Source organism: Melospiza melodia, chromosome 25, assembly GCF_035770615.1.
Source record: "Melospiza melodia melodia isolate bMelMel2 chromosome 25, bMelMel2.pri, whole genome shotgun sequence".
Taxonomy (NCBI): Eukaryota; Metazoa; Chordata; class Aves; order Passeriformes; family Passerellidae; genus Melospiza; species Melospiza melodia.
Window position 1 is genome coordinate 11,228,200 of NC_086218.1, and position 12,883 is coordinate 11,241,082.

At 52.5% G+C, this 12,883-nt stretch overlaps 1 protein-coding gene across 2 annotated transcripts; it reads left to right on the forward strand.

Moving 5' to 3' along the window:
* The first annotated feature begins 4,021 nt into the window (after positions 1–4,021).
* S100A16 (S100 calcium binding protein A16) lies at positions 4,022–9,921 on the forward strand. 2 transcript variants are annotated; one of them, XM_063176252.1, is made up of 3 exons: positions 4,022–4,154; positions 7,988–8,149; positions 9,260–9,921. In XM_063176252.1, exons 1-3 carry the CDS (start codon positions 4,149–4,151, stop codon positions 9,422–9,424), a joined length of 333 nt encoding a protein of 110 aa, XP_063032322.1. In that variant the 5' UTR covers positions 4,022–4,148; the 3' UTR covers positions 9,425–9,921. The 2 variants fall into 2 exon arrangements, with proteins under 2 accessions (XP_063032322.1, XP_063032323.1); XM_063176253.1 differs by lacking the exon at positions 4,022–4,154 and adding an exon at positions 6,527–6,586.
* The last annotated feature ends 2,962 nt before the right edge of the window (positions 9,922–12,883 follow it).

The following is a 12,883-nucleotide window of genomic DNA, read 5'->3' on the forward strand; positions in this document are numbered from 1 at the left end:
GGGTTCTTTTGGGGTTTTTTTCGGGGTGATTTTGGGGCTTTTGCCCTCTCGGTGCCCCCCACACCTCCAGGGGTTCGGGCTGGGGTCGGGCGGGGCCGCTCGCGAGCGTTTTTGTATAAATTAATAAAGGAAAAAAATGGAAAAAACCCAAAAAATCCCAAACAAAGGAGAATGGGGGGGATCGTGTTTGTGGGGGGCAGAGGGGGTGGTCGGGGGTGCAGGATTGGGGGTTGGGGTCGTGGATTTGGGGTGGGCAGAGGATGGCGGTGCTGGGGGGGATGTCGGGGATGCTGCAGGGGTTCAGGGGGTGCTTTGGGGGTACCGAGGATGCTGCAGGGCCGCAGGGGATGCTCTGGGGGTGCTGAGGATGCTCTGGGCCTGCAGGGGATGATTTGGGGGTGCAGGGGATGCTCTGGGGGTGCCAGGGATGTTTTGGGGGTGCAGGGGGTGCTGTGAGGATGAGGGGGATGCTGCACGGGGGTGCCAGGGATGTTTTGGGGGTGCAGAGGATACTGTGGCGATGCCGAGGATGCTCTGGGGGTTCAGGGATGTTTTGGGGGTGCAGAGGATACTGTGGAGATGCCGAGGATGCTCTGGGGGTCCAGGGGTGCTGCAGGTGTGCGTGAGACCCCCGTGGACATCCCAGGGGTGTCACACACCCCCAGTTCCCGGGTGCCCCGCATTGTGGGGACCCCACGGGCAGAGCCGGGGCTGTGCTTTGGGGATTCAGCTCCTGGGCTGGAGGGGAGACCCCAAAAATCCTGAAAAAAACCCCAAAAATCCTGAGCTTGGCAACCTCCGAAAGGCCTTCGAGGCTTGGAAAAGGTGGGATTTGGGCGTAGTTACAGGGAATTGGGAAAGAGGAAAATTCCACAGAGGGTGAGGACACGGCTGGAGCACCTGGTTTGCCATCCGCACCCTGCAGGAGGCTGCGGGCACCCCGAAAAGGCTTTGGGGACCCTCAAAATGAGCATCTGAAAAAGGACAGGGCGTGGAGAGGCAGAAAACCAAACCCAAAGTGCTGCAAAGGTCGGGCAGCATGGGTTTGGGGCAAATAAAAGCCTCAATTTTATCCAAAATCCAGGTTTGGGGCAAATAAAATCCTTAATTTGAGCCAAAATCAGATTTTCTGGTGGGTGCAAGAGGGTGACAGAGGTTAGGGGCAAATTAAATATTTAATTTGAGCCAAAATCACATTTTCTGATGGATGCAAGGGGCTCACACAAGTTTGGAGCGAATAAAATCCTTAATTTGAGACTAACCCCAGGTTTGGGGTGAATAAAATCCTTTAATTTGAGCCCAAAGCCAAGTTTGGGGTGAATAAAATCCTTTATTTGAGCCAAAACCACTCATTCTGGTGGGTGCAAGGAGCCAGCATGGATTTCGAGCAAATACAATCCTTTATTTGAGCCAAACCCCAAGTTTGGGCTGAATAAAATCCTTAATTTGAGCCCAAATCAGATGATCTGGTGGGAGCAAAAAGCTCACATAGGTTTGGGGTGAATAAAATCCTTAATTTGATCCAAAACCCAGGTTTGGGGTGAATAAGGTCTTTAATTTGAGCCCAAATCACATTTTCTGGGATTTTGGAGCCCTGTCCAGCGCTCAGACCTCCCTGGCCTGGCTGAGCCTCTCCCCATCCGGGACCTGAGCTCGCAAATCCCCTTCCATCAATTAATTAACGCTGCTAATTGCAGCCCTGGTGCTTCACGGAGCCAGATGCGATGCCGAGATCAGATCCCGGGCGCTGGGCGCACCTGGGGATGCAAAGCAGGAGCTGATTTTTATCCCGGCACGGAGGATCCACCTGCTCCCATCGCCCCTGGAATTCCTCCCCGTGCCGGAAAAATCGCGTCAGCTCAGCCCTGGCCTGGTGCTAATCGCGGTGGGGAGGGAGAAAACCTGTTCTGGTGGTGGCGGTGGTGGTGATGGTGGTGATGCAACATCTCGGCAGGGTGGGAACGGCTCCCCGAGCCCCCGGGGCGAACAGCTCAGCCCTGAATCAGCCTCTCATCACATCTCCTGCCCATGTCACAACCACGTCCAGGCCCTGCTCTTTACGAGGCATCCAGGGCGTGTTCGGGTGCCCCGAGCGGGCAGGAGCCACCCCGGCCCGGCCCAGAGGTGTCCCCAGCCCATGGGAGCTTGGGGTTCCCCTGGTCCTGCACCCCCAGGTGGAGAATTGGGAGGTTTTTTGGGGTCTCCAGGACCTCTAGATGAAGAATTTGGGGGTGTTTGGTGTCTCCAGCACCTCCAGGTGAAGAATTTGGAGGTGTTTGGTGTCTCCAGGACCTCCAAATTGAGGACTGGGAGGTGTTTGGTGTCTCCAAAGAAGAATTTTGAGGTGTTTGGTGTCTCCAGGACTTCTAGATAAAGAACTGGGAGGTGTTTGGTGTCTCCAGCACCCCTAGATGAAGATTTGGAGGTGTTTGGTGTCTCCAAAGAAGAATTTGGGAGGTGTTTGGTGTCTCCAGATGAAGAATTTGGAGGTGTTTGGTGTCTCCAAAGAAGAATTTGGGAGGTTTTTGGTGTCTCCAGATGAAGATTTGGAGGTGTTTGGTGTCTCCAGGACTTCTAGATGAAGATTTGGAGGTGCTTGGTGTCTCCAAAGAAGAACTGGGAGGTGTTTGGTGTCTCCAGCACCATGGGAACCTTTCCCAGAGGGATCTTTGGTGGCCTCCAGAACATTCCAGACCCATCCAGGAGCGCCTCACACAGCAGGAATCGTCCTCCTGTCGCCGGGGCTGGGACCCAGGAGTCCCCACACCCCCGGAAGATTTGGGGCTCCCCTTTGCCCCCCATGTGACACATTTCCTGTGTCTCCCCAATTGCAGCCACACCTTCCAGGGAGCCCTAAATGATCGTTGTCCTTGTGAAACCCAACCCGAGAGCAGACAGAGGCTCCCTGTGGGCCAACCACGGTGCCACCAGAGGTGCCACCAGCCTGGCAGGACCTGTCCCTTGCCACCAGCCTGGCAGGACCTGTCCCTCGCCACCAACCCGGGTTTTGGCTCAAATTACGGATTTTATTTAACCCAAACTCGTTTCACCCCCTTGCACCCATCAGAAAATGTGGTTTAGGCCCAAATAAAGGATTTTATTTGCTCCAAGCTTGTGCGAGCCCCTTGCACCCAGTAGAAAAAGTGGTTTGGGCTCAAATAAAGGATTTTCTTCACCCCAAGCCTGGGTTTTGGATCAGATTTAGGATTTTATTTGCTCTAAACCCATGCTGGCTCCTCGCACCCATCAGAAAATGTGGATTTGGCCCAAATTAAGGATTTTATTCACCCCAAAAGTGTTTCAGCCCCTTGCACCCACCAGGACAAGTGGTTTGGGCCCAAATTAAGGATTTTATCCACCCCAAACCTAGGGTTTGGCTCAAATTAAGGATTTCATTCTTAAACCCATTCCCAAATTTATTTGCCTTAAATTTGGCTCAGATTTAGGAACTTGCCTTAAATTTGGCTCAAATGAAGGAATTTATTTGCCTTAAATTTCCCAAACCTGCGTCAGTCCCTTGCACCCAGCAGAATGAGTGATTTTGGCCCAAATGAAGGATTTTATCCACCCCAAACTTGGGTTTTGGACCAAATAAAGGATTTTATTCAACCCAAACTTGTTCCAGCCCCTTGCACCCACCAGGAGAAGTGGTTTGGGCTCAAATTGAGGATTTTATTCACCCCAAATGTGTTTCAGCCCCTTGCACCCACCAGATCATCCGATTTCGGTTCAAATTAAGGATTTTTTTTTTTTGTCCCTGGTGCCCGGGCTGGGTCAGAGCTGGAATAAATGAATTTCCATGAGCAGGGGGGAATTCTGTGCCCTCTCCCCACTGCCGGGACCCCTCGTGCACCCCGTTGGGACCTTTTGGGGTGATCCCAAAACCCCAAAACCCCAAAGGAGCCCCAAAGGAGCCCGGTGCAGGTCCCTGCTCGCTCGTACCTGTCCCAGGTGTGTCGCAACCTCGGGGAAGCGTTTCCCAGGTAAGGCCCCGGTCTGGAAACGCCCCGGGAACGTCAGGGAAGGGTGGGAGGCTCCTTAAAAACCCGGCTGGGCCGGCGGGATGGGTGCGAGGTGAAGGAGAGAGCGGCCGGAGCCATTCCCACCAGCCCGGACGGACGCACGGACACCGCGGGACGCACGGAAGGATGCAGGTGGGGAAAACGGGGGTGGGGAAAATGGGGGGGATCCACCCCGGGGACCCTCACGGGGGTGAGGATTTACCTGGGAACAGCCCCTGGGGTGTAAAGCTGGAGGCTGAGGAGGTGGAAATTCCTGGAATTCTCTGGGAGTGGCTGAGGGGGAGCGGGATGGGCTCGGGAGGAACCGGGATGGAACCGGGATGGGCTGAGGGGAACCGGGATGGGGTCAGGAGAACCGGGATGGGCTGAGGGGAACCGGGATGGAACTGGGATGGTCTGAGGGGAACCAGGATGGAACCGGGATGGGCTCGGGAGGAACCGGGATGGAACCGGGATGGGCTTGGGGGGGACGGGACGGGCTCAGGAGAACCAGGATGGGCTGAGGGGAACCGGGATAGAACCGGGATGGTCTGAGGGGAACCAGGATGGAACCGGGATGGGCTCGGGGAGAACCGGGATGGGCTGAGGGGAACCGGGATAGAACCGGGATGGGTTCAGGAGGAACTGGGATGGAACCGGGATGGGCTTGAGGGGGGACGGGACGGGCTCAGGAGAACCGGGTTGGGCTTGGGAGGAACCGGGATGGGCTCAGGAGAACCGGATAGAACCGGGATGGGCTGAGGGGGAACCGGGCTGGGGTCGGGGGAACCAGGATAGAACCGGGATGGGCTTGGGGGAAACCAGGAGGGGTCGGGGGGAACCAGGATGGGCTCAGGAGAACCGGGATAGAACCGCGATGGGCTGAGGGGAACCGGGATAGAACCGCGATGGGCTGAGGGGGAACCGGCATAGAACTGGGATGGAATCGGAATGGGCTGAGGGGGAACTGGGATAGAACCGGGATAGAACTGGCAGGGGATCAGGGGAACCAGGAGAGAACCGGGATGGGCTCGGGGAGAACCGGGATAGAACCGGGATGGGCTCGGGAGAACCGGGAAAAAGGGAATTTGCCATTGGAAAAGGGGGATTTTTTTGGTGGAAAAGGAGGATTTACCAGTGGAAAAGAGGATTTCCTATTGAAAAGGGGGATTTGTTGGTAGCAAAGGGGGATTTGCTGTTGGAAAAGCAGGATTTGTTGGTGGAAAAGGGATCTGCCAGTGGAAAAGGGGTTTGCCAGTGGAAAAGAGGAATTTGTTGGTGGAAAAGGGGAATTTCCCGGTGGAAAAAGGGGATTTTTCGGTAGAAAAGGAGGATTTTTTGGTGGAAAAGGTTTTTTTTTTGGTGGAAAAGGAGGATTTGCCAGTGGAAAGGGGGATTTGCTGTTGGAAAAGGAGGATTTGTTGGTGGAAAAGAGGATTTTCTATTGGAAAGGAGGGAGGATTTGTTGGTGGAAAAGGGGCATTTGCCAGTGAAAAAGCAGGATTTGTTGGTGGAAAAGAAGGATTTTTTGGTGGAAAAAGGGGATTTGCCAGTGGAAAAGGGGAATTTGTCGGTGGAAAAGGGAGATTTGACAGTGGAAAAGGGAGATTTTTTCGGTGGAAAAGAGGAATTTGACAGTAGAAAATCAGGATTTGCCGGCGGGGATGCCGAGTTGGGAGCAGGGAGCGCTGGGGCCGCGCGTGGCTCTGTCCCTGTGTCCCTCAGTGTCCCCCAATGTCCCCCAGCGTCCCCCAGCGTCCCCCAGTGTCCCCGTGTCCCCGATGCCACCCGCTGCCCCCGGCTGGCCCCGGGGCTGCCCCGTGAGTCACCGGCGGAGCAGCCTTGGTGCCCCAGGGCCGGGCAGGGCGCTGCCACCAGGGGGACAGGACAGGTGACACTGATGTCACCGATGTCACCCATGTCACGATGTCAGCGGGCGAGTGCAGGGACAGGTGACACCGATGTCGCCGCCAGGTGCCACGGTGCTCCCAAATCCCTTCGGTTCCTGGGCTGCAGATGGAATCCCTGAGCCCCAAAGCCACCCTGGTGACAGTTCTGAGAGTTGGGGACGGTCCCCAGCGCTGGAGTGGCACCACAGGGGACGGGGGTGGCTTGGGAGGACACAGGGACACGTGGGGATAAGGAGGAGAGAGTGGCTGGGCCTGGTGCCACCTCCCTGGGCCTGGTGCCACCTCCCTGGGCCATTGTGGCAGGGCCTGGTGTCACTTCCCCAGCGGTGTCACCTCCCCATGGTGGCAGGGCCCGGTGTCACCTCCCTGGGGCAGGACAGGGCAGGGTCAGGGTGACAAAAGGGGACAGGAGGTGGCACGGGGCAGGTCCTGAGCGAGCAGCAGGGTTGGGGACACGCTCAGATGGCGTCCCCAGAGTGGGGACAGCGCTGGGCCACCCCTTCAGGTCCCTGTGGCGGTGGCGGTGGCTGTTGTGGTCGTTGTTGTCCCCTGGACTGTCCCCACCCCGGGCGGGCAGGAAAGAGCCGTGCCCGGCCAAGGTGACGCCGTTTCCGTGTCGTTGTCACCGGGATGTGACGGAGACACCGTCCTGACAGGCCCAGGCTGAGCTTCCCGGTGGGGACAGTGGGGGGACAGGAGGGGACAGGAGGGGACAGGAGGGGACAGCGAAGACAGGGAGGGGACATTGGGGACAGAGGGGAGAGGGGGGACAAGAGGGACAGGGAGGACAGGAGGGACAGGAGGGGCACGGAGCAACCAGGAGGGGACAGGAGGGAACAGAAGGGGACAGGAGAGACAGGGGCCACAGGAGGGACAGGAGGGGACAGGGGGGACAGGAGGGGACAGGAGGGAACAGAAGGGGACAGGAGAGACAGGGGCCACAGGAGGGACAGGAGGGGACAGGAGGGGACAGGAGGGACAGGAGGGGACAGGAGGGGACAGGAGGGACAGAAGGGGACAGGAGAGGACAGGAGGGACAGGAGAGGACAGGAGGGACAGGAGGGACAGGAGGGGACAGGAGGGACAGGAGGGGACAGGAGAGGACAGGGGGCACAGGAGGGACAGGAGGGGACAGGAGGGGACAGGGGGCACAGGAGGGACAGGAGAGAACAGGGGGGACAGGAGGGGGCAGGGGGGACAGGAGGGACAGGAGGGGACAGGAGGGGACAAGAGGGACAGAAGAGGTTGTCGGCAAGCCGGGACCTGCCCCCGCCGCAGCCGTGAAGCAACAGCGAGGGCAGGGCCGGTAATTCCTGCCGGTAATTCCGGCCCCGGTTCCTCCCTAACGAGCCCCGCGGCACCGAGCGGGACCGGCAGCACCGGCACGGCCCGGCCCGGCAGCGGGGGCGGCACAGGAGGCCCCGGGGCTGGGCGAGGCGGGCACGGGGGGCACCGAGGATTTTGGGTGGCACTGAGGATTTTGGGTGGCACCAAGGGCTTTGGGGCGGGCACAGGAGGCACTAAGAATTCTGGGGGCGGGCACAGGTGGCACCGAGGATTTTGGGTGGCACTGAGGATTTTGGGGGCAGGCACAGTTGGCACCGAGGAGTTCTGGGTGGCACCGAGGATTTGGGGGCAGGCACAGTTGGCATCGAGGAGTTCTGGGTGGCACCGAGGGTTTTGGGGCGGGCACAAGTGGCACCAACTGGGGCGGGCACATGTGGCACCGAGGATTTGGGGTGGGCACAGGTGGCACTGAGAATTTTGGGAAGGCGCAGGTGGCACCGAGGATTTTAGTGGCATTGAGGAGTTCTGGGGGTGGGCAGAGGTGGTACCAAGGGTTTTGGGGCAGGCACAGGTGGCACTGAGCAGTTCTGGGTGGCACTGAGTATTTGGGGGCAGGCATAGTTGGCACAGAGGATTTTGGGTGGCACCAAGTATTTTGGGGCCGATGAAGAAGATGAGAACCCCCCCACACCCCCCCGGGGCCATTTTCCTTTTGTCAAGAATGGTTTTTCCCTCTGGGGGTTTGTGCTGGAGCCCCCCGAGGGTCTCACCTGAGTTTTGCCCCCTCAGGGCACCATGGCCGAGTGCACGGAGCTGGAATGGGCCGTGCAGGTGCTGGTGAACAACTTCGACAAGTACTCGAGCCGCTGCTGCTGCTGCAAGAACCCGCGGCGCATCAGCAAGAAGGATTTCCGCAAGATGCTCAGCCGCGAGCTCAACCACATGCTGACGGTGAGCAGGGGGTGCAGGAATGGGGTTTTGGGGGGTCTGCCACACCTGACCCCGGCCTGAACAGGGTCTGAACTTACACAAGCCATTTATAAGCCCAGCCCTGTGAGGAGCATTAATAACCAGAGCCAAATCAACATAAAATCACTAATGCCCTACTCATCCATCAGTCACATGGGACGGGTTGTAGCCACAACCCTGACCCTAATAACCAGCAGCAATCTGCCTACACCAAATGGACCTAAAATCACAAATCGCCTACTCATCCGTCAGTCACATAGGACTAATGGTAGCTGCAACCCTAACCCTAACCCTAACCCTGACCCTAACCAAAACCCTAACCCTAACCTCAACCCTAACCCTAAAGCTTAATCCTAACCCTAACCCTAACCCAATGGAAACTGGGATAAGCAAATACCAAAGTCCTCCAGAATCCCCTAACCTCTAACCCAACCCTAACTCTAACCCTAACCCTAACTGAAACCCTACCCAAAACCGAAAACCCTAAACCCTAAACCCAACCCTAACCCTAACCGTAACCCCAACACTAACCCTAAACCTAACCCAAAACTAACCCTAACCTAACCCTAACCCGAACCCAAATCCTAACCCAGACCCTAACCAAACCCTAACCCAAATGTTAACCCTAACCCTAACCTTAACCTTAACCTTAACCCTAACCCTAACCTTAACCTTAACCTTAACCCTAACCCTAACCTTAACCTTAACCTTAACCTTAACCTTAACCTTAACCTTGGATGAGGGAAGACATGAGGATCTGACTCCATGCTTCAGAAGGCTGATTTATTATTTTATGATCTATATTACATTAAAACTATACTAAAAGAATAGAAGAAAGGATTTCTTCAGAAGATTTAGCTAAGAATAGAATAGGAAAGAGTGAAAACAAAGATTTGTGGCTCGGGCTTTCTGGGCTGGGATTGGCCATTAATTAGAAACATCCAACATGGGTCAATCACATATCCATCTGTTGCATTCCACAGCAGCAGATAATTAATGTTTACGGTTTGTTCCTGAGACCTCTCAGCTTCTCAGAAGGAAAAAATCCTAAGGAAAGAGATTTTTTCATAAAAGATGTCTGTGACACCACAGGACACGGGGAACCGCCGCGCCGCCGACAAACTCATCTGCGACCTGGATGAGAACAAGGACGGGCGCATCAGCTTCGAGGAGTACTGGACCTTGATAGGCGGCATCGCCAGCCCCATCGCGCAGATCATCCGCCAGCAGGAGCAGAGCGTCAAACACACCAAGTAGACGCTGCTGGAGCCCCCCGGAACCCCCCAGCTCCTCCCATTCCCCGCTTTTTAAATTTTATTTTATTTTATTTTATTTTATTTTGTTTTATTTTATTTTGTTTTATTTTTTGGTTTTTTTTGTGCCTGCCCCGAGCCTACGGGACCCCCCAGCTCCTCCCATTCCCCGATTTTGTTTTCTCTTCTCCTCAGGTTGTAGCAGATAATTTAACAGCATTGGATGGCGTTAAATTTCATACCTTGAATCGCATTTGAGATTTTAGATTGAATTATGTCTGAATATTCGTCATTTTCTTAGAGGATGAATCTCCCCAATGCTGTGGGGCGGGAATTTTGTCTGTGCTCAGAAATCCCAACACTTGGGGGTCCCCCAAACTGGGGGGGTCTCTTTTTCTCCTTTTTTTTCCCCAAAAAACCTTGGGCAAAGGGGGGATTGTTTTTTGCTGGGTTTTTCGTGGTTATTTATTGTTTATTGCAGCAATAAAGTTTGGAGGAGCAGCTGCTGATGCTCAGATTTTATTGGGGAGGGGGATTTGGGGGGGGTCTCTGCTCTGTACCCCACCTGTGGTGGTGTTCACAGGGGGCCCAGATGAGGGAAGAGATGGGAATGTTGATTCCGTGTTTCAGAAGGCTTGATTTATTATTTTATTATAGATATTATTTTTATAATATTTATTTATTATTTAATTAAATAATATATTATTATTCATACAACTTATATATTTAATATACTTATATATTATATATAATATAAATATATATTTTATTATATATAATAAAATATATACATAAACGTATATATTTATGTATATATTGATATTTAAATATGTATTATTAAATATATAAATATTATAACATCACAATAAGATATAGTAATATTTTATTATTATAATAAAATATTATTATATAATTAATATATAAAATATACGTAATAAAATATATTATAAATAATACATATATTTTAATATATAAAATATATATAAAATATAAATACATAATATATATAAAATATATGACATATAATAATAAATATGTAATATATACAAATAAATATAGAATATAGAATATAGAACATAGAATATAGAAAATATAAATATATATTTATATATCTAAACATTATATATATATATATTTATATATATAAGTTAATATAATATCTATTAGATATTATATTTAAACTATACTAAAAGAATAGAAGAACGCGTTTCATCAGAAGGCTAACAAGGAGTAGAAAAAGAATGAATAACAAAATCCTGTTATTCAAAATTATTAAACAATATCGGATCAGAGAGAAACACACTTGGACTTTGATTAGCCAGTAATTAAAAACAACTACGTGACACCAATCACAGATCCACCGACTGTGATTAGCCATTAATTAAAACAACCACATGAGACCAATCACAGATCCACCTGTCGCAGCAGATAATTATTGTTTATATTTTGTTCTTTCTCGGGAGAAAAAAATCCCCAAAAAAGGGTTTTTCAGAAAATGTCCGAAATTTTTCAGGAAAATAACCCAACATCCACCCTGGGCACGCCTCGGCCGGGCTGGCGGCAGCGCCAGGAGCCACCACGGGGTGGCACCAGCACCGCGGCCAAACCTGTCCCGGGAGGTCCCTCCGTGTCCCCTCCGTGGGACATCCCCGGGCAGGGACACCCAGGGCTGGCCCCCATCGTTAATGGGATCTCACAGCAAGTAATGGGATCACACAGCTAATTAATGTGATCATACAGATCGTTAATGGGATCTCACAGCTCGTTAACGGGATCTCACAGCTCATTAATGGGATCTCACAGCTCGTTAACGGGATCTCACAGCTCATTAATAGGAACTCACAGCTCGTTAATGGGATCTCACAGCTCGTTAATGGGATCACACTGCTCATTAATGGGATCTCACAGCTCATTACACTGGGATCACAGCTCACTCATTAATGGGATTGCACAGCTCCTTAATGGGATCACAGAGCTCATTCATTAACGGGATCTCATAGCTCATTAACAGGATCACAGAACTCATTAATGGGATCTCACAGCTCAATAATTAACGAGATCTCACAGCTCGTTAATGGGATCCCGCAGCTCACTCATTAATGGAATCACAGAGCTCACTCATTAATAGGATCTCACAGTCCATTAATAGGATCTCACAGTTCGTTAATGGGATCACACAGCTCGTTAATGGGATCCCAGAGCTGTGGAATCTCATTAATTAATGGGATCCCGCACCCCCCGAGCCTCCGCGTTGTCCCGTGCGAGCCCGGCCCGGGCTGTCCCCGTGGGAACGGGCGTGGCCGGGCTGAGTCAGGGCCGAGGAATCCCCGCGGGCGCGGCCGGGCCGTGACTCACCCGGGGCGAGCCGAGCCTGGCCAAGCCGGGCCGTGACTCACCGGGGGTGCGGGGCGAGCCGGGCTCAACCGGGCTGAACCGGGCTGAACCGGGCCGGGCCGGGCGCGGCTCCCCCGGGACCCCGGAGATCCGGGCTCGGCCCCTCCCCTTAAATTTTATTTTATTTTATTTTGTTTTTTGCCAAATTTTTCCACACCCTGGAGGTCCTTCAATTTTATTTTATTTTATTTTATTTTATTTTATTTTATTTTATTTTATTTTATTTTATTTTATTTTATTTTATTTTATTTTATTTTATTTTAATCATTCTGGGGACCAATTCCCCAGTTTGTGTCCCTTTCCCAGGCCTGGAGGAGAAGGGGGAACAGGGAAGGTCTCGTTTGTGCCCCAAAGGGGATGCCCCGTGTGGGATCGCAGAGAATTTGGGGTGTTCTGTTCCCCAAATATGCCCGGGAAAAGGGGCAGCTCGTTAATGGGGTCACAGAGCTCGTTAATGGATCACACAGCTCACTCATTAATGGGATCACAGAGCTCATTAATGGGATCACAAAGCTTACTAATTAATGGGATTGCACAGATCGTTAATGGGATCACAGAGCTCATTCATTAACGGGATCTCACAGCTCATTAATAGGATCATACAGCTAATTAATTAGATCACACAGCTCACTCATTAACGGGATCTCACAGCTCATTAACGGGATCACAAAGCTCATTAACGGGATCACACAACTCATTAATAGGATCACACAACTCATTAATGGGATCTCACAGTTCCCTCGTTAATGGGATCACAGAGCTCATTAACAGGATCGCATAGCTCATTATCAGGATCACATAGCTCATTAACAGGATCACACAGCTCGTTACACAAAAATGAGGCGCGGGTGAAACCCAATGTGAGGATCAGCCGGGCATGTGGGGGCTGCCCTGGGGGCAGTGCCACCCACCCTGTCCCACCCTGTGCCACCCTGTGCCACCTTCCCGGGCTATAAATCCCCTCCGTGCCTCGCTGCCCCATCCCAACCCTTGAGGAACCAATCCACGCTCAGCCGGTGAGTGCCCGCTCCCTTTTCCCCTTCCAGCACCCCAAAATCTGCCCAGAAGC